At 35.4% G+C, this 27,144-nt stretch overlaps 1 protein-coding gene and 2 pseudogenes across 2 annotated transcripts; 2 read left to right on the top strand and 1 right to left on the bottom strand.

Moving 5' to 3' along the window:
• Positions 1-11,534: 11,534 nt before the first annotated feature.
• LOC143538846 (uncharacterized) lies at positions 11,535-14,495 on the top strand (annotated as a pseudogene).
• Positions 14,496-15,812: 1,317 nt separating this feature from the next.
• On the top strand, positions 15,813-21,054 carry LOC143538836 (G-type lectin S-receptor-like serine/threonine-protein kinase At4g27290). Its single transcript, XM_077032297.1, has 7 exons — positions 15,813-17,100; positions 17,199-17,348; positions 17,473-17,612; positions 19,879-20,089; positions 20,181-20,418; positions 20,502-20,649; positions 20,725-21,054. The coding sequence occupies exons 1-7, from the start codon at positions 15,819-15,821 to the stop codon at positions 21,028-21,030; spliced, it is 2,475 nt and encodes an 824-aa protein (XP_076888412.1). The 5' UTR covers positions 15,813-15,818; the 3' UTR covers positions 21,031-21,054.
• A 679-nt stretch (positions 21,055-21,733) lies between these two features.
• On the bottom strand, positions 21,734-26,805 carry LOC143538835 (serine/threonine-protein phosphatase PP2A-4 catalytic subunit-like; annotated as a pseudogene). The gene is made up of 10 exons (XR_013136324.1): positions 26,740-26,805; positions 25,955-26,011; positions 25,789-25,872; positions 25,633-25,704; positions 24,971-25,079; positions 24,808-24,874; positions 23,940-24,131; positions 22,946-23,035; positions 22,758-22,865; positions 21,734-21,894 (listed from the first exon to the last, which is right to left on the bottom strand). The product of XR_013136324.1 is annotated as a serine/threonine-protein phosphatase PP2A-4 catalytic subunit-like (transcript).
• Positions 26,806-27,144: the final 339 nt, after the last annotated feature.

Here is a 27,144-nt window from a genome sequence, read left to right as displayed (position 1 = left end):
AGTAGATTTTTACTAAGAAGTGTAAGAAGGAATCTGAACCATTAGATACAATATAACACACAGGGGCAAGATGGTAATCAACCAAATATTTTAATTATGGATTAAATCAAAATTATTAATGTGATCCCTAAAATTTTGCTAATATTATGGACATGATGGACATTTTTTTCCTAATATTAGGGATACATGAAATTATAAGCATAATCAAACAATATATACATCAGCCACCACCGGATGGGTTTAAGGGAAAGAGGTGATCCTGAACCAATTAATCCACTAACACCCCACCACCACCGGATCCATCACCTACATACCTCGACACGGCGACGGCGCACCTCTCACCATAACCCTAATCCTCGGCGACGGCATCGGCCCTCTCGTCACCGGAGCTGTGGAGCAAGTCATTGATTTGAAGAAACCTATCCTCAACTCGAGCCCTGCCGCCGCGCCGACAAAAACCTATATGACGACGCCGAATCCATCAACTATGGCATCATCATCCTCCACCTCGTCACCAATCCTCTGTTGACGAAGAAATCCGTCAACACGCTGCCGTCAACGTGAAAACATGATGGACGATGTCATCGGAGCCCTAATTATTGGAAACGTTGATTTCACGAAGGTGTGGCCGTTTTTTGCTCCCGGAGCTTAAATCCCTCTATTGCAATTGCTTTGATTCATGGTTATTTTTTCAATTGAGTTGAAGTGAATAATAGAGATAAGTCTGATTGAAATCAAATTTGATCTTGACAAAAAAGATGATGACGTAAGAAAGGAAGGGATCTGACACATCTTTGAAATCTCACAATATCAACATTATAGTATTAGATTTACATATTGTAAGGATTTTGAATTTAGTTTTGTTAGTTATTATTCTTTTATGTATATATTATCTATATAATGTTTTTATTAATTATAGGATTTTGAATTTAGTTTATGTGTTGTTTTAGTTTAAAGTTTGTATATAATGGTTTTAATTCTAGCAATTATTAATTATAGATTAGTTTTGGTGCATGATGTTGTTCATGAAAGTTTTTGGTGTTGTGGATTTTGATTACTTTGTAAGTATGTTTTTGTCCATGAATGTTGGATATTTGTAACTAGTTTGAATATAGTACAAAGTGTATTTTGTAAGTGTGTTTTTGTTCTTGGTGTTCTTTGTGTGTGTTTTATATTTTGATTAAAATCTGGTGGTTTTTTTTTTAAATTTTGATTATTTCTATTTAAAACACACTGTTGTATATCTCATAATGTTCTTGACGGTGTGTTTTAAATTTGGATTAAAAAATGATAATTATAGATTCATAATGTTTTCATATAAAATATAACACACTTGACGATTATACCCCTGGAGTGTTATAAAGCAGGTATTAGAATAAAACACATCACCTAAAAAACAAACTTTTTATCTAGACCATTAGATCACTAAATCTAACGCACCAGATTACTTCTTACACTTTTTAGACACACTCCACTTATTATAACTCCACCACTATATATATATAAATATATATATATATATATATATATAAACCTATGAAAACTCATCAATATACATGTTGACAATTATCTATTTTAAGCATGCTACAGGTGGTAATGTGTGAAGATTGAACAAGACGAAGCTTTAGATGACCTTAGGCTATTAGAGTAGAATAAATAATATTTTGTATTGTTTTCTTTTTTTATGAACCCGTATGTGTACTTGATAACGAAACTATATTCTATATATGCTATTAAAGAAATTAATTTTGCTTATTTTTTATTGGTTGATTTTACTATATTCCAAAAATAATAAGCCCTCATACAATTTGATACTAATAAAATAATTCAAAATTAAAATCATAATAATCATTTAATCTATATAATAAATATTATTAAAGACATTCTTTTTGGCTCGTTCCTATTGGTTGATTTTACTATATTCCAAAAATAATAAGCCTTCATAGAATTTGCTACTAATAAAATAATTCAAAATTAAAATCATAATAATCATTTAATTAGATGCGTTTTCTCCTAGACAACCAATTATGGACCCGTATACGTTTCATAACCCTAATTTTCATTCATTTCTCTCCAACTCACTGTTTATGAATCACACCATTTTCATGTTATCTTATTTGAATATGTATCTTTCCTTCAATTTAACATGCTTCATGTCTACAATGCTATCAAGTTCTTGGTGTTTTTGAAGAGTTTAGAATCGACAAATTGGAATTACTGGTTGGACTAATATAAGCAGAAGTTATTGTTTCTTATCTGGAGGTAATCATAACATTTCCTCTCTATATACTTTTGCATTAATTTTGCCTAAAGTTTGACCTTTTTTGTTAATAACATTTTTGTTTGGTATTTGCACATATTGAATTAATTTCATTCGTAAATGAATTTTAAATTAAAATTGAACTACTTTTCTTCTCATTTGCTAATTTTGATTCCAATTGAAGCTTTAGATATAGAAGATGATAAATTGCTATTCTCCACTGGTGAGTCACTTATGCTCCCATAAATTGTTCTATTCTTGCTCCTTTTGTTAGTAAATTATTATACATTAAACACGCGCACCTATGTTACAAAATCAAATTTAAATCAAAAATGGAAAAAGTCAACAAAAATGGAAAAAGTTAAAAAGAATCATAACTTAAAATATAAATCAATAATGGAAAAAGTAAATAACTAAAAAGCGTTACCTCCGTTGTCCTCGTTCAAAAAAAAAAATCCCGAGAAATGAACTAAATATGAAAAGTCAACAAAAAGGAAACAAAAAACCAAAACCGAATTGAATTGATCGAAACCGTAAAAATCGATCAAAATGAAACTAAAAAAGAAATGAAACTGAAAAACCAACCAATACGAAACAAAAAACCGAAAATGAGTCCGAAACCGACTAAAATCAAACAAAGAAACCGAAACCTAGCCAGTCCAGTGCTCCAAAACCGACCAAAAAGAAACAAAGGAATCGAAACCTAACATGTCCAATGCGAAAACTCATGTCGGCTCAAAACCTAATCCGAGCCAAAACTTAAACCGGACTCGTTCCAATCTAAAACCCATTTCAACTCGAGCCTACCACTTTTCCTTAAGACACTAACCCACATCAACCTATTTTGACCCGAAAATAAGGTGGAATTTCAAGTGTCCTATTTTGACCCATTTAGTTAAATCTATGACCCAAACCAGCCCATATGATTTTTAAAACAACCCAAATTGACCAATTTGAAATGGTTTGGTCAAGATTGCCTTACATCTCCACTTCTATTGTAGATGGATTCAACATGATTTCAATCATGTTAACATAAAAACTGAAGGTAATTTTGATTCTACTGCTATCTTCTTACCTATTCATGTTTGTTTTGCTAGTTTGCAACCGTTTTTATGTTAAATCGACTAGGTGTTGCTTTGCCTAAAAGTTCTATAAGCAAAATTGACATTGTAGCTCAAATATTTGGTGTTTAACGATTGATTATTGATGAAAAACCATAAATTGTTTGATTGGAGTGTCTAACTGAGTTCCTTTTTATGATATTGATTCAAATTATGTCAATTTTAATGGTATACAACTAGAATTTGCTGGTGTTGATCAACAATATAACATTTTATTTATATAATACATATATGTAATATAATTTTACATATTACGTATATATAATATAAATTTGTATATGATTAATATATATTTAATCAACATTAATTTGTTCATTAATAGTTATTACGTTATTACTCAAGGTGAACACCATTATTTGTTTGATTAGAATGCCCAATCTGGCTCGTATGTTGATGTTGCTCCAAGTTCCTACTTCCTATAAATTCCAGTTGTAATCTCTTGCAATTTTTTTTATATTAAACAAAAAGGTAGAATCTTATTTTACATAACATATATATGCTGTATAATATATTGCAATTAGCTGGTATTTGAACAATAAGCCAACAAGCAAGTCATATACTACACTTTTATGTTTTGTTTAATAATTGTTACATTTTGTTATATGTTCTTTTTTACTCAAATAAGTTCATTTGTTTTAATTAGTTAGAACCAATTCATATCTTAGTTATGTCATGTGTGGGCTAGCTTTGGTGTGCACGTTAAAGATTGCTCATAAGCTCGTAACGCTATTAAAGTGACAAATTTTTATTTTATTTCAAATAATCACAAGTACATATATGAATCTATCGAATAACAATACATTGATATAAAAATAACAACTTATTTATACAATCCTAAAGTCCAAACTAGTTATCTTCGTTCCTTGCGCATCATCGTATCCTGTAGCACGTTGAAATAATAATAATTTTGTCAACAATAATGTTGGTGAGAGTTCATAAAGTTTATATAGATATATAATACGAAAAGTAGAAAATTCACAAGTCAAGATGTAACGTCTCAATCATAAAGTAAAAGAAGAAAAGTAAATACATAATATTCCCGTTCGCTTGACATAAGTCAAATATACATAAAAAAAACCCTTCGTATGCTGACCTACATGGAATATAGATAATGATAATGATACTACCATTCATCCCAACACAAGTTGAAGAATAGACAGCGTAGATACGTCTCGTCAGACCCTCCCCCTTTGCGTATGAGTATGCGCATGAGTTTCTTCCACCAACAAAAAAATAGTAAACAACTAGCACATAATCACATAATTTACAAGGAGTATGATATGAAACAAATACATACAAGACATGCATGTGAATTTTCGTTTACAACATGAAACATGAAATAACAATGAAATATTGTAACGTGCTACACCCCAAAATGTGTAAAAGTTAAAAAGGGGTTATGAAAACTCACTTGAATAGAGGAAAGCGGTAGCGGGAAGACTGTAACGATTAAGGTGAACTAGTTAGTTCACGAGAAGTTTGTCGGTTTGTCCTGAATTGATTACAGATTGATGGAGAACCGAAAACTAGGGTTTCAGTTAAGAACTCATACACAAAATGATCTTGAACGACTTCGATTGATGCAATTAGTTTAGGGTTTTGGTTCAGAATAATATAAGGAGTAGGTGGGATGATTGAATTGAGTTATGATCGTGTATTTATAGGGTTTCAAGATCCTTAGAGCCGCGGTACAAACTAACGTGAAATCAGTGTCAATTGACTATCAATTACGCAAATTAAACTTGTGATTGAACGCATTAGTGATTAATTAACTTACAAATGAGATCAATTTCGTGATTTACGGCTGTAATGGTGGATCAAAAATAGGTGGGGGAGGGGGTGCTGATGGTGGGAGAGGGAACAGAAGAAAAGAAAATTTTAATTGTTTTGCAATTTGGTCCCTAAGGTTAGATCAGTTAGTTAAGTTAAGTCCAAATATAGATAAGGGGTTGAAATTGCGCAAGTTTGATAGTTCTACTCGTTTGTTTAACGAATAATTGTAATCGAGTAGCGCGTAACGAAAAAATTGTAAAAGTGATCAAATAAAAAAATAATGTTATGAATAATCTATTCACTTTTGTTTAAATTTTAGATCCGAATTATAAAACAATAAAACATATACGGTAAAAATTTTAACGGGTCAGGTTTTCGGGTTCGAAAATTGACGAATGTCACATTATTCACAACTTTTGGAAATTTAGTCCCAAAATTAGACTATAAGAAAATAAAATAATAAAATATATAATAAAATAAAAAAAATAACCCATGGCGAGAAATTGTTTTTGTGATAAAATAAAACAACACAAATATCCGAGTTATTTGAAAAACGCTACAAGTGGGTAATATGACAACTTTGTTTATATATAGGATGTACCAGCGGAGTATCCATCATAACTTGTCATGTTATATAACATTTGTACTGTTGATCTGTAATCCCTTGGTTCTGAGTTGTTCGCACACCAACTTACTCACTATGATTTCTATGCGAGGATGTTGGTAATTACGCTTGCACTCGTAATTACTTATTTCGTCGCATGGTCCACATGGCTTGTCCCGTGGTTTGGGTTAAAATCATATGTATAAGAAAATCTCTTGAAACATCAAGATAAAACTTTTTAAAATGAAACAAATTAATGGCTTATAGAAGTCGAAAAGAAAACTCTTGAAGTCAAAATATGTAACACCAAGATTAGCAATATCTAATGAGATAATTGAATAAATTTATATTACAAATAACTAAGTAACAAAATTCTTTGGATCAACAATATCGAGACTGAACTTTGAAAGTCGCAATAAATTAACGGACTACTAAAGCCAAAAGGAAACCCTTGTCGCCAAAGATACACAATAATGAAAATAATGACTGGAGTTGCAATAGATCAGTCAAATATATGATATCTTTTGTCATGAAAGACAAACAATGTTCGCCCAAACGTAACATGATAACCACCAAAAAATATCAAGGTTAAGGGAAGTGAAATAACGACATTAACAAGATTACACAACATTAACCTCGAGAAAGTTTAACCGCTAAGACAAGGGTTTAAGTTTGAGACACTTGAATTCAAATATCGGAAAATCGTGAATGTAACGTTAAAGCATTGAAATAATAATATCAATAAATACATAGGGCCGTTTCTATTAGATAGCTACGTCTTAATTAAGTACACAACCCGGTTTAAAATAATTAGATAACCATGTTCATGGTTCCGGTTTCTACTAATGTTTACGTTGTGGGTAACCGATTATAGACTGTTAGATTGAGTTGAACCAAGGTAAGCAAAATAGATTCTATAGACAATACATGTATACGCGTGTCGTGCTTCATTAGAATAGTAAATTAGATCAATCCGATGCAAACATAAATTCATAATTTCATTTAAAATTTAGAGTAAATGGAGCCGTTATTCAAACGAAAAGGAAAAAGAAAATAATAAATGCAAGAAAATGTTGTTCTTTGTGCTTGTCTTCTCGTAAGCAGGTGGGCCTCGGATATAAGTACTAATGTGAGGTGGTGCCATGATTTCTAAGCTGGAACTCATCGGCGCGGATGTAGTACACACGTCCTTGCATAACATGTATGGCTTAAGCATCTGAGCTTGATCGGTTTGGTTTGGTTGGGTTTGAATAGATTGTATGGGTTGGGCTTATATTGGTTGAGCTTGATTGGCTAAGATGTAACATTTCGGGTTTTTTTTTATCATATTCGGATATTTTATTTTACCATTGTTTGAACGTTATTCGGATCCTAATCTTTAATAAAACTTTGCAATTATAAGTTATTAAGTTTCCTTATGTTCACTTGAAGCCCTCCATGTTTCAATTAATATTTATTTCCTGATTATAACTTAAATGGTTCAATATATGATCAAAATACAAACTATAGGGACTAAAGTTGACAATGGCTGAAACCTAACTCACCTGAGCGCGGGAGCGCCGCGCGGCGGCGGTCCTAGAGCTGGTCACGCAGCGTCTTGGGTGACCTGCTCATTTGGTTCGTGAAATCTTGTTTCTAAACTCGTTTTTGGCATAAAATCGCGTATTTTCGATATGTTTGAGAGAAGTAAGGACCAAGAAATCATATCATAACTGAATTATATGTCTAGAGTCATTTCTTAACAATCAAGATCAAATATTTATGATTATATTCAGTGATTTTATCATAAAAGTCTTATTTACTTGCTTAAACGAGAGAAAAAGCCCACAATTAGTTCATTTTGCTTTTTTCTACATAAACAAACCTTAAAATCCTGCCACAAACCTTTACATAAACCCTAAGAAGCATTCCACAGCCGTCATTACCCTCTGCCATCTCGTGTTCTCTCGGTTTTTGGTGTTTTGTTGAAGAATCGTTTATATTCGGTTGACTTTGCAAGTTTGTGGACCTTTGGCTCGTTGTATCTTCTTGTTCTTTCACTTTTTGAGTAAGTTGTAAACTGAGTTTTCATTCATAAATATTCTCTAGTCGATAACCTTCAATCAATTTCTGAGATTGAAGGGTATTGACTTGTCAATTGCTTTAAAACCCGATAAGGGGTAAAACAATCAACAACTTTGATTGTACGTTTTCTAATACTTCTAGTCGGATTCAACGTTCGGTCCAGAAGACTTTTCTTTTCGTAATAAAATTTTATGGCTTCTGAACGAAACCCGACTCCCGAATCAAAGTTCAGATTCTGGTCAGACTCGACTCGTTTAAACGTTAAAATTAACATAACTCAAGTTCTACTCATCCGTTTGGATTGATTCCAGTGGCATCAAGTTCGTTTTTACTTATTATTTCATATTGCTAAGTTTCAGTTTTTGTTGGTTTTCATTGTTTAGCACGTTTTGTCAAACGTTTTGGGGGCGTTTTGTCATTCCCCCATTTTACTTATTTTCAAACATTTTGAGGGCGTATGCATACTATATATTTTCATATTATATATATATATATATATATATATATATATATCCACATTAGCAAACATTGTATTGTGTGTGAATTGCTAAACATATTTGCTATTTGCTTACTTGGTTATTTTATGCATTCGGAGAGGTCCAACATATTCTCATATAGTATGATTATACGACCGTCTTGTTTAACCGGCGCCCGATTCGCTTGGCAATGGTTCACTTGACACTTATTTGCTCATTGGTTTGGTTACATTTACCGCTTTACTTACGTTTTGCTATATCTTTCATATTATATTGTAACTTGCAAAACTAATGGCATGCTCACTCAACATTGTTGTTGACAAAACTATTCTATTTTATACGCATATGCAGGTTATCGTTTGAATTGAAGACTTGGAGTTTGGGATGATTAGTCGAGACCTTAGGAATATTTACCAAGAACAATTTCATTAAGTTATTTGGATTTTTATATTTATTGTTATGGATTTTTGTCGCTATATTTGAATGCTTTGCTATTTATGGATGTTTTGTTTTTAAATGGAGTAAAATCTATCATTAGATATTGTCATATTAATTGCATGATAGTTACCTCGAGCTATGAGCAATCATGATCACGCCCCGACATTACCGTCTTAGGTTGGGGTGTGATATAAGACTTGATCGACTTGAGCTTGAGTTTGGGCTTGATAAGCTTGAAGTTGGTTGGTTTGATTTGGGTAGGTTTGGATTTGATAAACGAGCTCTGGACATGCGTTGCGAAGGTGGTTTGGGCTACCATAATGATATTATGATCCCATGGTTGGGAGTGCGGGAGCATATGGTAGGGCATATGATTTGTGAAATGGTTGAATAACGGGTTATGGGATGGATGAGTTATGTTGAGTTTGTATAGGTTCTCAGCAAGAGTTGATGAATTGGCTGAAGCGACCACAGTTGAAGCATTCTTGGCACTGTGAGGTAGTAGGGTGGTGAAACATACATGTGTTACACAAAGGATGTATTCCGGTGTAGGGCTTTTTGTTAGGTTGGGTTTGGGCTGGTTATGGTATATTTTTTGCGTTTATTCTTGTTGCTGTAGTTGGAGTTGGTGGGTTTTGATGAGGATTCGACGTTGAAGGTTCGATTGCGTCCTTATTGGTAGGCTTCTTGGTATCATTACGCGTTAAAGTCCCAACTTTAACATGATTATCGGATAGAGTTGCTGCAAGGGTTATAGTATTGCCAAGAACCTTAGGGGGACTACTCAAGACCTAGTCTTGAATATATCTTGGAAGACCCCTTATATACTTATCGATTGCATGCGAGAGAGGTGTGACAAGATGCAGCACAAGGGCGCTGAACTCGTTGAAATGGGCGGTGTATGTCACGTTGTCACCACCTTCCTGTTTGAGGTTCCAAAATTCCACCTCCAGGTTCATGAGCTCATTATGAGGGCAAACTCTTTGGTCATAATTTCTTTGAACTCATCCTATGACATAGCCATGGCTGCTTCCGTGCCATGAGTAGATTTTTCTTTAACCCACCAGGTGAGGGCTCTTTTGTCGAAGACACTTGAGGCAAACCGGGTTTTCTTGTCATCTGGGCATTCGATATGGAGGAAAGTGCTCTCTGTTTTCTCATACCATTGAAGTAGAGAATTCGCACCTTATGACCCGTCAAACGTAAGAGGCTTGGCATTAGTGAAGGTCTTGAAGCTACACAAGTTTAAGTTGGAACCTGAAGAAGCTGAGTTTGTGCTATCATTGAGGTTCTATTAAATTTGAGTCATCATATCCGGGATCACAGCAGCCAGTTGCTTAGTAATTTGGGCTGTCATCTTATGACCAGAGTTTCTGACACGGCGATGAGGAAATCGAGAAGACATGCTGTGAGACGGATAAGATTCGTTTTTTAAATCAAGATTAAATAATACTTCATGAAACTTGAGATGAAAATTTAATTAACTTGACTTCAGATATAATAACGTGAAAAACGACATCAAACTTAAAATTGGAATATTCATGAATCACCATAGATTCTAATATAAACTTAATATAACAATGAAATCGAATTCAAAATCAATTATTCATGTATCATAGTGACTTTTCGAATTTCAATTAAAACTACAAATAAAACATTGAATGTTGGAATTATACGTTGCATGCATCACCATGACTTGTATGTAGATTTAAGACTGAGAGTGTAACCATTTTCTATTCACAAAGGAAAATGGTCACATTGACGACTTAAAGTTGTGGTTCGTATGATGTTTGATGTTGTAAGCTTTGGCCTAATAGGTTTCAACACCCTCATCGAACACCCTAGGTAAGCAACCTAATCTTGTATCCGATTGGGATTTATGTGCATTGCGTATCCTTAGGTTAAATAACCAACTGCAAAGCAATTTCAACCCCCCCCCCCCCCCTCTCCTTCATTTTGGTTATCAGTTTTTTAAAATGATTGATCTGATCAAGTGACGCTTCTCCTCTAACATGACTGAAACTATTGAATTTTTCATTTAAAATATATCTTCGATTATCAAGCATTTCCTATTGACGAACAACAGTTCTTCCAAGGCATCCCCTAAGCACTTTCGCTCCATGATATTCTCGAAACCCATGTGAAATGTTATTAGAAAGTGCCATAGTAATTGTAGCATAAGCCTTGTCATCCAAAACCAAAAATCTTTTATCTTCATCATCCCATAAATGCTGAGGTTTTGGAACCTGAGCCCCTTCATTGTTTGCATACATTAAAACATATAGCCCAAGCCTAATCGACTTCCACATTTTAGGTTCAACTTAAGCAATATAGTTTTCAAACCGTTATGCCCAATCTTCTAAGTTATCCACATTTGTTAGTCTTGTTTATTTGGTTCACGTACCAATCTCAGAATCTAACTGAAATTTAGCATTATAGCGTTTCACCTTTAGTTGAAGAACGCGCAAACTTTTCTAACTCGTTGAGAAAACTAAGTTTTTACATAAGAGAGTTTTTGCAAGAAAGAGTTCTCGCAAAAATCTAACACATTTTGTAAGTTTTCACTTAAAGACTAATAACTAGAATGAGTTCTCACACAAGAGTTATGCAAAAAAAAATAAAAAAAAAATAACACTAATAACCGAATACGCTCTCGCACAAGATGTATGCGAAAACCATTTAATTTAGCGAAAGCTACTGAATTAAACTACTTATGTGAAACTATTAGATTGAACTACTATTTATGTGAAAACCAGAGAAGCTTTCGCAAAAATCATAGTTCTCGCGTGGTGTAGAACATGAATGGTAATTTCATCAAAAGTCATCCAAATTTCGATTTTCTATTTCAATTCTTCAACACAGTTGTAGTAACCAATGTAATGATGATAATACTAAAGAATCACATACACCAACCGGAACTGTCGAACTTTCTAAACGTGAACTATAACTTTAGGAACTCGCACAAGTTTCGTCGCTGGATTATCTGAAGATGTATAAACTTATGAACTTGATGTATGGGCAAGGTCTATTGGGCCTTACTATATAGTTGTCGTCATTGGGCCTTTCCCACTAACACCTTGCAATCATATTTTGATTTTTACATATTTCCTCTTTTCTAAATCTTTAGAAATTACATATTTCCTTAAAATACAAGTGTTTAATGCAAAATGTATAATGCTCTTTATGCATGGTTTGGAGAAATATGTAATTTCAAAGTTTAGGAATGAGAAATATGTAAATGCCCCCGGAATGTGTCGTGTAATGAACAATATATGTATGAGTCAATGCTTATTGGAGAAAAAAAATTCTGAAGTTATTTTTAAGATTGTTATAGCTTTAATAATAGGGTTTGGTTTGGGAATACCTAAACTCACTGTCGATTGGAGGATGGTGCCGGTCGGACCGTCAACCCAGGCATGTAATTTTTGGGGGCCTAAAATATATATATATATATATATATATATATATATATATATTTATGCATGCATTTAAAAATATAAAACTTATAAAATATGATTTGATCTATACCATCTTATACTTATTGGGCCCAAAACTTTTTTATCCATAGTTCATTTAATCAAGTTTAAATTATTAGGCTCAAACTAAAACTAAAAACCTAAAATAAAAATCAAATGCAAAATAAAAGAAATAGCGGCCGATTGAAATTCCTCCTTGGCTCATTCCTTCTTCGCGACCTGAAAAACGACCAACCCAACCGGCCACCACTGTTGGTTCGTCCTTGATCACCAGGCTCCTCCGCGGTTGACAAAGCCAGCCACAAAGGACTAATATATGTTTCTTTTTCCTATGTTAAGAGAGCTTCACAAATCATCGGTTAGTCGTTAGCTATATAGTATTTGATTTTAATAATATATTTTTCTATGCTTATTGTTATAACATTAAGTGTCGTTTAAAATATTAGCTTCTATAATTCGTTACTCGTTAGGGCCATGGGCCTTCTTATTTTGGCTCGTACGAGGTATTTAAATCTTCAAAGACGGAACTACCTAAACTTATTCCAAACTCAACTCATTCTCAATCCATATTTGCAAATGAACCACCTAACTCATTTATCACATTGAAAGTAGATACAAAGGATGACAAGCATCCTCAAACTTAACCGATCTTCGTTTATAAATAATATATTAATATCAGGTGTTGTCGAAGCACTGTAAGTAATATTTGAAATAAAGAGAGTATCAAAAAAGACGGGTAAGATCAAAACCGCTATAAAACTATAATTAGGTGATGTGCTTAAAAAATGTTTTTTTAATTAACCATTATAAAAGATAAGTCGTTTTAGTCTAAACGCTTTAGTAGAGAATCATTTGTACCGGTGAATATTTAACCGCTATAAATGAGGTTTATTTACACCAATAAGTCATATTGGTCTCATGCACGTACTATTTAAAGCGGTTTCTGGTGTGTTTTTGTAGCGGTTTCATGTATAACCGCTTTAAATTAAATTTAAACATCTTCGATGTAAGTTCTTGTTAGTAGGGTTTCCGATTATACCAAAGGACACTCAGCAGAAAGTAGCACCACTTCATTTGGTGTACTCTTTTTTCACTTTGATCTTGATTCATATATGTAATTGTCATAACCCTACATTCCTAAGAACCATCTTCAACAACGGTACTAATACTATCCTATTATATTAATAAGCTTATTATTATTATTAGACATAATTACAAATTTTGTCCTTTAAAAAAAGCCAAATTACGGTTCGTGTCCTTTTTTTAGTTTACTTGCAGGCGGTGTACTTTAAACTTTTTTTTTCTACACGTTATGTCCTTTACGCTAACTGGGTTAGAAAAACTTAGTTAAATGCCCTCACGTGAGGCGCATGTGAGGGCATTTTTGTCTTTTCGTCTACCCTGCAACTTCTTCTTCCTCTTTCTTCTTCATTTTTGTACGACTCTCTCTCTTTCTCCCCCCCCCCCTTCTCTCTCTCTCTCTCTCTCTCTCTCTCTGTTTAAACCTTTAAGTGATTTTGTTGCGTAGCAGCGGCTCCTCGCTGTCGGCTCCGGCGTCGAAGTCGGCGGCTCATCAGTTTCACGGCGCGCTGGCGCTTGCACACCACCCGTTTGAAGAAGGGTTTTCACAAATGTTGGGGTTTCATCATCACCAGCAGCACCACGGCCAACACCCACATCAAAACCCTAATAATAATATTCTCACCGCCGACCAGATCGCCGACGCAATTTCCACCGGCGGCGGTGATTCAACCGATTACATGAGAAAACGGTACCGAGAAGATTTATTCAAAGACGAAAGTAATCAAACCGAAACAACCATCGGAGCATCGTCATCCTCACTGTCAAACAAACAGTTAAAAACCCAGCAAGAAGCCGGTCCTTCCTCCGGCAATAATATTCTCCGGCACAATATGATGCCGACAGCCGCCATGTAGGCGGTCGCTCTTGCCGCCGCCACCCGCCGGAGCCGGAGGTGGCAACACGTTATGGATGCTACCAGTTTCCACCAGCAGCAGCAGCAGTAACCACCACACGACACCGGAGTCTCAGCCGATGTGGCCGTTTCCGGCAGCCGGCAGCGGAAACACGATACAAGCGCCACTACATTTTCTCCCGAGAATTAATCTTCCAGGGGCAAATTTGAAATTTCAGCAGAATTCGAGGAGTAATCCGCTGCAATTCGGGTCTATGATAATGAACCAACACCCTCAGCAGCAGCCATCTCAACATTTGGGACTGGGAATGAGTGAGGGTTTGATTGTGGTGAATGCAATTTGGTAGGTTTGATGGAAAAAGATTCAAGAGTGATTGTATAGAATGATAGATTGATTTGTGCTTAGTATTATAATTTTATAAATTTGGTTTGTTAATTAAGTCCAATCAAGTGAGGGGGGAAATATCTAGAAATGTGATTGACAGATCTCTGCAAAAATGAAGAAGAAAGAGGAAGAAGAAGTTGCAGGGTAGACGAAAAGACAAAAATGCCCTCACATGCGCCTCACGTGAGGGCATTTAGCTGAGTTTTTCTAACCCAGTTAGCGTAAAGGACATAACGTGTAGAAAAAAAAAGTTTAAAGTACACCGCCTGCAAGGAAACTAAAAAAAGGACACGAACCGTAATTTGGCTTTTTTTAAAGAACAAAATTTGTAATTCTGTCTTATTATTATTATTTAAGTTTATCTTTTATTTAGTTTCCTTATTAAAATCAAATTATGTTTCCTTATTGTTCACTTTTCCTATTTTAACGTTTTTAGTTTCCTATATATTGTTATCTTTGTATAAGAAAAATAATAAGAAATTTGTGTCAAGTTTGGTTTCTCTTCTTCTTCTCTTCTTTTTCAGCCTAATCCACTCTATAGGTCTATTGAGAGATTAACCATCTCGAATCAGTCTCTATCAGCTACACTCGTCAAATTAATCAATCTACTTTTAAGGGGAAACCTACAACATATATAACAATCTTCGGATCGTATATCTCAAACAAAAATAATCAAACCACTAAATCCAAGTAAAACCACAAAACTATCGAGTTAGAATGACAACAATGGTGATTCGAAAAATGTCAGCTGAGTAGTTATTTAGAACCATTCATTATTAATCATAATATATGATATGAAAACAATCATACCGACCAGTGACCACTCTTTTGAATAGAGGTGTCAATGAATATAATTATAACCATTCGTTAATCATAATAAATAGTTGAAAGTTTGAAATAGTTGAAAGTTGAAACTGAGTTTTTTCATTTAAATATTTTCTTTATATTTTGTGGAATTACCAAAAAGATGGCATACGACCGTATTTTTCCAGGGTTTTTTAGAGACACATAATTTTTGCTAAACACACCCATCAATACCCTTCGTATAGAGTTATACGGGACGTATTGATGGGTGTATGGGTGTCTCTAATAGGACCCGTTTTCAAACATTAATGGTCAACCCATGTGCCTGTCTTCCGTTGTCCAATAACATTCACACAAACAAAAATCTTTGGTCCCAAGCGATTGACTTTACCATGTGTGTATCTTCAGTTATATTCTCCACTCATTCACATATCATATCACTACATCATCCATTCCTGAAAATAAAGCTAGCTGCATCTCAATGGAGGTTGCAGCCATATTTCTTCTTGCTTTTCCTTTACTTTTCTTTCACAAAAGAAACGCTGCCGAACTCGTTACCATTTCCGCTTCTCGGTTCTTGACCGAACAAGACACTCTGGTCTCGGAGACTGGAATATTCGAGCTAGGATTTTTCCCGGAAGATAGCTCCAGGAATATATATCTTGGAATCAGGTACAAACAAATCACAGTTTCAACTTTGGTTTGGGTTGCCAACCGAAACCAGCCGCTTGACAGCACTGCAGGACATGTGTTAAAGATCACTGATCCTGGTGCTCTAGTACTCCTCAGCAATATCAGCATGATTATATGGTCATCCAACACAACAACAGAATCAATGAATGCAACTGCAAAGCTTAGTGACACAGGAAATCTAGTGTTGATGGACCGACATGCGAAGGTTATCTGGCAGAGTTTTGATTATCCCACGGAACACTGGCTCCCGGGAATGAAGATAGGGTATGATTATGTGAGGGGCATCAATTGGCAGCTGTCGTCATGGAAGACCGGTCAGCGTCCGGTTGTAGGCGAATTCACATGGGGTAATGAGATATACAGGTATCCTGATGACAAAATAAAACAAGGTTCTCTAGTCGTTTTTCGTGGCGGGCCATGGCGGAATGAACGGTTTAAAGGGATTTCACCTATGAGCAGGAACTTGACGTTTACGTACACTACAATTGTTAACAAATCGGAGGCGTCTTATGCTTATAGTTACGAAAACAGCTCTTTCCTATTTAGGATCACCTTGAGCTCTTCTGGGAAGCTAGAAAGTTGGGGGTGGATGGAAGACGGTAATAAGTGGGAGGTTGGCGTGTCATTCCCGAAAGATATATGTGACGCATACAACATTTGCCATGCCTATGCAAGTTGTAGCCTTAATATGAATGTACAGTCTTGTGATTGCTTGGATGAGACAAGATTTGTGCCAAGAAGCAAAAAGGATTGGGAAATGGCTGATTGGTCTGGTGGATGTGTCAGGCGAACACCGTTAGAGTGTAGAAATGGATCGGAAGTGTTTATCAAATATGCGAATGTAAAATTACCTGACACGAGTAATTCTTGGTATAATATGAGCATGAATATGCAAGAATGTGAAGCAGAGTGTTTAAAGAATTGTACCTGCACAGCTTACGCAATTCCAGACTCTACCCTTGGAGGAAGGGGCTGCCTGCTTTGGTTCGATGACCTTCTAGATATCCGAGTTTATACCCAAGGCAACGGCGGAACAGATATTTTTGTGAGAATGGATTCATCTGAATTAGGTAATATCTCCTGAAATAGACTTTATTATTATTGTTATTTTTATTCTACCTTATGCTCCAACAAATTCATCTGACCATGTAAAGCTATTTTCACACAGTTGCTCAATCAAATTCCAGCCAGAAACAAGGTGCAAAAATTAAAATCATCTTACCTGTAATCTTCGCGGGAGTTCTTTTTATATGCTTCATCTCTATATGGTTGTGGTATGCACGGAAAAAAAAGAATCACGCTGAACCAACAGAGGAAGGTAAAAAAAGTGCAGTGGAATCTGATCAAATGAGAAAATAGAAGTGATATGTAATCTAGTGTGAATTGATATATGTTTGAACAGATCAATCAAGTGTGAAGTTTTTTTTTTTCCTAATTCGTAGGGCCGATCTTAGATGTCTCTAAAAGCCGGGAGGAAACCATGGAGCTGCCACTATTTAGCTTTTCTGCAATTGCTAATGCCACTGCCAATTTTTCACCAGACAATAAACTTGGAGAAGGTGGATTTGGACCGGTTTATAAGGTAACAACTACATTTAAACTATGCAGTCGATATATCTGTGATATATCGGTTATCGATTCCTTGGTGAAATATCAGTCAAAATATCGGTCAGAATATCGGTACCGATAATATCAGCGATATTGACCAATATTGGATTGATCTTTGACCGATATATCACCGATATTCCCGATATAAGAGTTTTAAGTCTTAATTATCAACTTTTAGTGTTCAATGTTAGCGTTTTAAGTCTTAAGCAATTCTTACTTGCTACAATTGTTAGTGTTTTGCAAGTTGCAAAAGGTTAATTTGTTAATGGTAGGAGAATATACTGAATTATTAGTGTTAAATTGCTATATATATGAATTTTACATGATATTAAAATTATCGATATCCCAACGACTGCGATAACCGATATCTTAGATATCGGTCCTTGACCATCTGATATTTTTCCACATTAACTGCTTAGCATTTAAACCAGCCATCCGATTTACAAGCTGCATTGTAATTTTTTTCTTAAATAAACATATCAATTTTCTTTATTTAGATGTGTCAAAAATTGGGTTCCAATATGTAGAAACATAGATATTACATCAATATAGCAGGTAGGCGGGCAACAAGCTGCGCCGCCACCCCTTTCTGAATTGCAAACCCTAACCTGCTAAAGACATACCCCTGCCCCTTTGGAGTCGACACATTGCTATGCACAACCTGTTGGACCCTGGTTAGAAAACGGATAGCTTCCGGTGCCAAGGAGCCAAATGTATCAAAAGCCAGAGGGACAAAAACATGTTGGTTCTCTTCGCAGGCTTTAGCATGTTTCTCCACCTTCTTCGTTTCAGCCCTTTTCATTGCTTGCCCAGCTACAAACCCATTATCCCTCAAACCAGCTAAGGGAGATACCCCTGTGAGGTCAACACAAGCGTGTTTTCCCCCGGCCCAACCAAAGACGAGCAAATCTGCCGGTCGTAGAGTGGATCTCCCTTCCGTGGGGTCTGTAAGGAAGTTTACGGGGGCTTCCTTTTTAGCTGATATCCCAGCTCGCCTTAAGATGTCCCAAAGAACGTCCCGCACCCAATCATGTCGGTATTTGAACCCAGGCATCTCCTTGCAATGAACCGCATGCTCTCCGAATTTATCCAGGCAGGACTTACGGCAGATCGGACATGTTTCGTCTTCTGGGTACATTGGGACCATCAAACGGTACTTGAGAGTGGCCCTATACTCGACCGCAGACATGCTTTGGCCCAAGCCATCAATCGGGATAACGGTCAGAAAATCTTGGGCATGAGGACCTTGTAAGCATTCAAAAACCGCCTTCTGTCGGGGGGACAATCCAAAAACTTCTCCCAGGCTCTGAGCGATTTTTCCAAAAAGGGCATTCGCCAAAGTTTTTTGAGGCTTTGGTGGGGCGGTGTCCATATTAGAGAAACCGCCAATGTCAAAGTCTGGGAGAGCGCCATTTAGGCGTTCCAGGGCCTGCACGTAGTCTGGGTTCAGGTCGACAACTCCGCTATTCCTTAAGATGTGATTCTGTAGCTTCCAAGACTGAGCCCTCGACGCTACAAAAGCGTAAACCCCAACATCATGAGCCGAAAGAAGGCCTAAACCCCCTAAGCGCATCGGTAAAGATGCAAGTCGCCACTGAAGATCACCAAAGAACGGGCCTCCACATACAACTATGTCTTCGATGGCTTCTCGTAGCCCCTTATCAAAACAGGATACCGCATCATCCATCATATGGGGGTGGCATATTCGTAACCCAAAAAGCAACTTAGCAACCCCCATGCAAGACCTAAGCAGGAGGAGTTCGCTCTGGGGATCCCTAAGGCAAGGTAAGAGTTTCATAAGATCAACCGCACGAGATGCTCTCCGCCTCGCCAACTCCTTAATAAAGTAGGGATCTCGACTAACAGCCCCTCCAAGGAGCTTTACCCCTCTCTCTGGTCTGCCAATCCCACTAGGGAAGAGCCCATCTTTGACTTTCACTCCATTACACGCTGGCCAAAAAACCTCGGTTTTCTTAATATTAAGTTGCAGCCCCAATATTTAGCGACTTCGTTGGCACCACCAATAATAGTCCCATCATCCAAGTACCAAGCATGAAATGGGAGGTTACAGTCATTTTGTACCCGGAGAACAAGAGGGTGTAATGCTAAGGCAAAGAGGAGATTACTTAAGCAAAATAAGAACCCAAAATCTGTTTGTTACAAACATTCACTTACACAGAAAAATCGGAATTGAAGACACTTATTTGTAGTTTTTCAGTTTGCAAATGGTAAATTTTCAGGGTGTGCTAGATGGAGGGAAACTGGTCGCAGTTAAGCGTCTCTCAACGAAGTCTAGTCAGGGAACTGAAGAGTTCATGAATGAAGTCATTTGCATTTCAAAACTTCAACACCGAAATCTTGTGAAGCTTCTCGGATGTTGCATACAAGGAGATGAGAAGTTGTTGATCTATGAGTACATGCCAAATAAAAGCTTAGACTTATTTATTTTTGGTTAGAATAATATACATAATTTCCAGTATTAGTAAAGTTTAGAGTCTTTCATAGAAAGATACCATAAATAGCTAACCAAATTGTTGTGCAGATAAAACACAAAGCATGCTTCTTGATTGGACAATGCGCTTTAAAATTATAAAAGGAATCGCCCGAGGACTCGTGTACCTGCACCAAGATTCACGATTAAGGATTATACATAGAGACCTTAAAGCTAGCAACATTTTACTTGATCACGATATGAACCCTAAGATATCAGACTTTGGCATAGCTAGAAGTTTTGGAGGAAACGAGAGCCAAGCAAATACTGAAAGAGTTGTTGGCACATAGTAATTAATGCATTAAACTGAGTATTCATTCTTCTTTCCTTATTTCTTTAGTTTTCTCTTAAAAGAAGTCTTTCTATATGCAGTGGTTACATGTCTCCAGAGTATGCAGTAGATGGCATTTTCTCAGTGAAGTCAGATGCATTTAGCTTCGGTGTCTTGGTATTGGAGATTGTTAGTGGGAAGAGAAATAGAGGGTTCACCGAACAGGAGCACAATAATCTTATGGGACATGTAAGTTTACTTGTCAACTCCTTTGATTTTCAAACGGTACTGCCTACAAACTTCTAAATTCTACATTATATTCAGGCATGGACTCTCTATAATGAAGGCAGGTCAATGGACTTAATTGATGCAACAATAGCCGAATCTTGCCATCCGCAAGAAGTTTTAAGATCAGTTGAAGTTGGGTTGTTATGCGTACAACAACGTGCAGAAGACAGGCCAAACATGTCATCTGTAATTATGATGCTAGGCGGCGAGGTTGAATTGTTGCAACCTAAGCAGCCAGCATATTTCATGGAAAGGGAGTTTCTTGTTTCTAAATTCTCTACAAGTACAAATCCAGGAAGTTCAACAAATGAATTAACTATGACGGAGGTGGAAGCCCGTTAGAAGGATAAGGGTATGAACAATATACTCTGCGCAAAATTGTGGAAAACCAACGACCTTATTAGATCATATATGTATTTATTCATGAACAAAAGTTTCTCGATCTCCTCCCCTCACCACTTGCAACTACTCCATATAATATAAAAAACTCACTCACAATAATATATATGGACCAGTTGAGAATACTCTTAATTATTTAAACTGTCTTAATTCTCTATTCATCTTAATTCTCTATTCGGTTTGATGAAGTTATTTTATATTTAACATTAAACTTAAGTATAGAATTTCAAAGATGAAAAACTAAAAAGGAAATATCAACCACAATGCATTCCAACATACGCATTTCATCATAATGAAGATATTATACTCGAACAAAGCCGAGAGAACAGCGGATTCACGCTCAGCATAAAGAACGTAGAAGTTTTATACGCGAGTGAATGCACTCAAAACCGTCACGGATATAATCCTAATTTTTCTCAAACATACAACTATATGACCAAAAACAATAGTTCACTTTCATGATTTACTATATATAAAACATCAGGCACCAATTTAAGGAGTCATCACTTTAAACTGTCTACATATCACCACCCCACAGCCTCATATACGTGCCAACAACATACATAAAAACAGAGCCCTAGATGATACAAATTAGTGTGCAGCTCTTGCTTTCTTTTTGCAAGTAAATGCAAGACTATACTAGTAGGCTTATGTCAGATGCCCATTTAACTTTGTAATTATAAGTTGTTGCACCACGTATGATGCACAAAAGCCGGTCCAAGAGAGACTGAACTTGCCACCTCACAGGAAGTAGTCGGGTGTCCTACGCGTCGCATCTGGCTCGCACCTCCTAGGAGCTGGGTCAAACTGCAATTCAAGATTCTGTTTAGTTCCACAGCGTGTTTAGTGTTTACTGAGATACTAACGGGCGTAAACGAGTGGACTCGCTCGTAAGCTACTCGAGACCGGCTCACTAACAGCTCAAATTGAGCCTGGATTTAAACGAGCTTGAGCCTAAAAAATCTCCTTTAATAAACGAGCCCAAAAACCCAAGCTTTACTTACCCAGAGCTCAAGCCGGCTTTAGCACCGGCTATTATATTAAATCTGAATTTATATAATATATAAAATTATGATAAAATAACTAATAATTTATATCATGATACATATAAAAAATATAACTATAAACATTTACAAAATAATTATTTATATAACTTATATTTAATATATTAAATCTTAATATATATAAAAATTATACTATACATGAAACCATGATCAAAATAACTAAATAACACATTATGATGCATAAAGAGAGTTATATTTATATATATCCATAATAAATGTATATTAATTTAATCAATAATTAATAAACGAGTTATGCCTGAGACAAGCTCAAGATTGAAAAACTACTCACGAGATCGAGCTCTAATGCTTATACCATTCAGACAAGCTTATACCTCTACAGCCGTGAAATATAAGTCCAGCCCATTTTTAAAAATATATATATATGCGTGAAAATAAATAAATAAAAAGTGGTCGGATATTGTGCTTTTGAAAGATATTTCCAACATGCGAAAATAAAGTGGATATGAGAAATTTTATTCACAATTTCATGGCTACGAAAGTAAAACTAGTTTGGCATGGCTATAGAGGTATAGCATTACTAAATAAAAGGATTTTTTTTTCGTAATTTTGTCTTGAAACATGACTAGATTTAAGAAAGAGAGGAACCTGAATGAAGGTGTGACCTTTGCAATCATCTACTTCAAGAATAGAAGCCATATTACCACACCGGAAACAATAATTAGGTGCACTGAATATTGTCACAACCTTTTGCTCCTGTTTAAACCCAATACAAACGAAATAAATAATAAATATTTTGCCAAACCAAAATGCAAAGGTTTTGAAGTTATTCTTACATGATCCCAGTTGAATCCCTCCATAACCAGCTGGTGCGCTCTTGCAATGAGCTTTAACCCGTTCGTATGATTAAATTGTTCGGATATGTCCTGATAAAATACCAAATAAGGTTCAATAATTATATAAATAATTAAATAAAGGGTTAATAGAAAACTTTAACAATATGTTTCCTTTTATATTTGGCCAAAAAGTCCTTAAAGTCCCTCAACTTGTAGAAAATACAAGAAAAGTCAACTATTTTTTTCTAAATTCAAGTCTATATTTTTTCAGAATGCACATAATTTAGAAACTTTTTAAACTGGTCAAAAACACATGGTATTAACTTTCGTTTTGCAAAAAAGTTGAATCTCGCTTTATCAAATTTTTGACCAATGTAAAATTAATAAGTCACTATCATAAAAGAAAATCCACAAGTATGTGTATGACAAATATTGTACTTAATTTACAAAACTTAATTTGACAACTTCTTTTTTGTATTTTGTACAAATTTTTGGGGTGTGCATGCGTTGGTGTTGAGATCAAACCAAACCACAAACCAAAATCCGGTTGTTGAGTATTTGAAAAGTTTTCGGTTTTCACAATGGTTGGGTTTCGTTTTTTTTTTTATTTTACCATTTGGGCTTGAAAACGTTGGGCCCAAATTTAAGAATTTGGGCATGAAACTTTTGGGATACACCGTTTATGAATTACTTAAATCGGTTATTTTCAGTTATTGAGGCTTGGTTTGGTTCAGTTTGTTTTTGATTGATAGCAAAACCAAAAGCAAACCAAAAAATCGGTTTCTCAAAAGAAAATCATCAAACCAAACTGTCGGGTTCTTTATTGGGCCCAGTTACTTCGGTTCTGTTATGTCCGTTTTTCCAGTTACAGTTTGGTTATTTCGGTTTCGTGCACACCCCACTAAAATTAGATTTGAGAGACTTTTTCGTGAAAAATAAGAAAGTATGGCAGTGTTTTGTGATATTAACCCATAAATAAATGAAATAAAGTTACTTGGCCAAACGTGTATCCAGCACCGCGAGGTGAGATACCCCAACCGCACCGGTCATCTGGGTCCGACCAAAGAAGATCGCACATCGGGCCCTCGTGTGGCACTTCTTGAACACGGTCAAAATTTCTAATATTATCCAGGGACTCAATTGAAGGAGATAATCCACCATGTAGACAAAATATTTCAGACTCCACCTGTATATAAAATAATTAAAACAAAGTTTTAATATTCTTAAACTGAATTGATTATCAAAGGGTAAGCTAAAATTACTTATTTACCCATCATTTTAATCTAGTTTGAGAGATTTTACTCGCATTTTTACAAACCTTGATATCTTGATTATTATAACTTTAAGCAGCATAAAAGCTTCCAAATGCCCCCCCCCCCCCCCATTTTATTACAGTTGTCACCTGATTTTTAACTATTAAAAATCGTATAGTTGCTTTCTAAATGCGCATCCAAACACCCCCTAAGGCGTACAGGTCAGTTTGGGTCAAACCGAACGAAAAACTGAAATCGATCGATTTTTTAGCATTAGGGCTTGAAATAGTTGGGACAAAAAATATTGGCACAAAATAATGAATTTGGGACTTAAGTTTTGTTAACTTATAAGTAATTGATCATTATACGCTCAAAATTAAAAATGAAAATCCATAAAATTTCGGTTCTGTTCGATTTTAATTACATGCAAAACTGAAACCAAACCAAAATTTACAAAAAGAAAATTGAAAAGCAATAACATGCGACATCGAAACAAGAAAATTCATCAATTCGGTTAGGTTCATTTTTAATGAAACTCCATGGATTTACAAGCTCCAATAACAAGCATTTTCAAAGAAAAATTCAAAAAAGTTAGAGAAGGGTACCAACCAATGCGGTAAGCGGAAAAAAGTCAAACAAATCCGTAAACATCTTCCACACACTGGCATTACCATATCTGCAAAAATTTCCTATAATTATACAAAGTCTGTGACAATAAATAAAAGCATGTAACCACCAATAACTAAAATGTAAAACTAACATAGGTACTCACTTTCGTAGGCATTCGTCATAAAATCCATAAACCTGAGTTAACGACTCTCATGGTTTCCCCTTAATATTGTAATACGTTGTGGATACCGCACTTTGAGTGCCACCAATAACTGGATTATTAAAAATAACAATAACTATGTTACACAGAAATGATAAAAATAATAATGAAAACCTTGAGCACGAGCCAGGGTTGGCTCGGCTCGTGGCTCGCTTGATATCTGGTTCGTTGGCTCGCTCATTTGGCTTGTTTAAATTAAACCCCCAAATTTACTATGTATAGTAATAAGAGTAATAACATATAAAAATACTGAAACAAAAAAAAAGAACAAAATTAGAGCTATAATATTTTGTATTTGCCTCTCGATCATTAAAAAAAGTTAAAAAGGGAAGAAAAAAAATGCATATAACGCTATACATTCTCTAGTTTATAAAATATAGATTTTCGTTATGTTTTATATATCAAAATCTGTACCAAAAATAAATTCTAAAACTTAACAAGACGGTTCAACATTTTTACAAGCCGAGCTCTAGGTCGAATTTTCTGCCTGTTAAAACAAACAAGCCGAGCCGGCCGCTCAGCTCGTTAAACTCTGACCTGAATCGGCCCGGCTCGTTTAACTACCACCTCGTTCGTCTACAGCCCTAATTGTGGCAAAGACTTACAGTAACAGTTTCAACCGAGTAATAACCACCATCAACATAATCTCCCATAAACAAGTAATTTGTATCTGGGCACTACAAAAGGAAAATAATTAAAATATTAAAAGAGTAATAAACAAAAAGTGAAAAGTTTAGAATGATAATATAATGTAAATGCACCTTTCCTCCTATTCGAAACAGCTCAGCAAGATCATGGAATTGGCCATGAATATCACCACAAATTGTCACCGGGCTCTTAACAGGCTGGACATAAATGCAATAATGTTTTATAAGTATATTGTGCAATTATAACTTGATTATTATAATTCAAGTGTAATATATATACCTGTACGTTGCTTTCCACCATCAAGGTCTCCTTGGCCTTCTCACATAACGCCCGAACCTATATGGAATCAAATCAGTACAAAAATAACGTGTGTGAATATCTGTATTTTAAACGGATGTGCATTTATGTACTAAGGCTGTAAACGAACCGAACAAACATGAACGAAGCATGTTCGTGTTCGTTTATTCAACTTTAACGGGACAAGTGACGGAACATGAACAAATAAATAAACAAGGTTTTCTTGTTCGTGTTCATTTGTTAAGAAAATGAACGTGTTAAATGAACGTAAACGGGTGACAATAAACAAATTTTAATGACCGAACGAGACATGTGTTCATGTTCGTTTGTTTAACTAAATGAACAAAAAAAAGGTTTGTATATAAAAAAACAAACTTCCCACCAAACGGTTCCCTGGACATCTGGTTCGTTTTATACCAAAATAAATTTAAAGGAGAAACGCGCATCAAGTTGCATACTTTAAATGTAACACAATTGTTATACTTTTTTCAGTAAATTTATAAATCAAAGCATTAATACGCAAAAATAGTTGGTGACAAACCGGTTCGATATTCTTTCTTAAAATCTGAAATATTGACAAAATTCCCTTATTGTTGATGATTCATTTCAAAACCTAGAGCCATAAATTTCTCAAATCAAGCATACAATCACAATATCAATTGCAAATAAATTTAAAAACCTAAAAAATTAAAACAGAAAACGAAAATAAGATCTGAGCCAATTACCAGTCTGGGTAATCGAAAACAAATAATAATAATAATAACAACCTGTTGTTCTGACAATGGTTTGCATTGCATGAGCTGGGAGATATATTCATCGATGTTGCTCATCATTTTTTATTAATAGTTTTGAAGGAGGTGGTGTGGTGTGGTGTGGTGTGGTGTGGGTTCTATGGCCTCCTCGTTTTGAGACAGCTTGAATTGAATTGAAGTAGCGCTTTTGGAATATGAGTAGGTGCTGCGTTCGTAGTGAAGAAGAAAGAAGAGACAGTAAGTGGTGGTGGTGGTGGTGGTGGTGGTGGTGCGCATAATTTGCATTATTGACATTAGCTTTGTAATTTTTTTACTTCTTATTTTTATAACATGCACGTTACCGTGGCAATTTTTAGTTAACCCGAACTTTACACGAAAAAGAAAAAAAGTTTTGGGTTGACTAGCATGACCCAATTTAAA

This window comes from Bidens hawaiensis, unplaced genomic scaffold (genome assembly GCF_021521415.1).
Source record: "Bidens hawaiensis isolate Kalapana, Puna unplaced genomic scaffold, B.hawaiensis_p1.1 tig00011733_1, whole genome shotgun sequence".
Classification (NCBI taxonomy): Eukaryota; Viridiplantae; Streptophyta; class Magnoliopsida; order Asterales; family Asteraceae; genus Bidens; species Bidens hawaiensis.
Note: the sequence above shows the minus strand (reverse complement) of the source record. Positions and strands in the feature narration are given on the sequence as shown.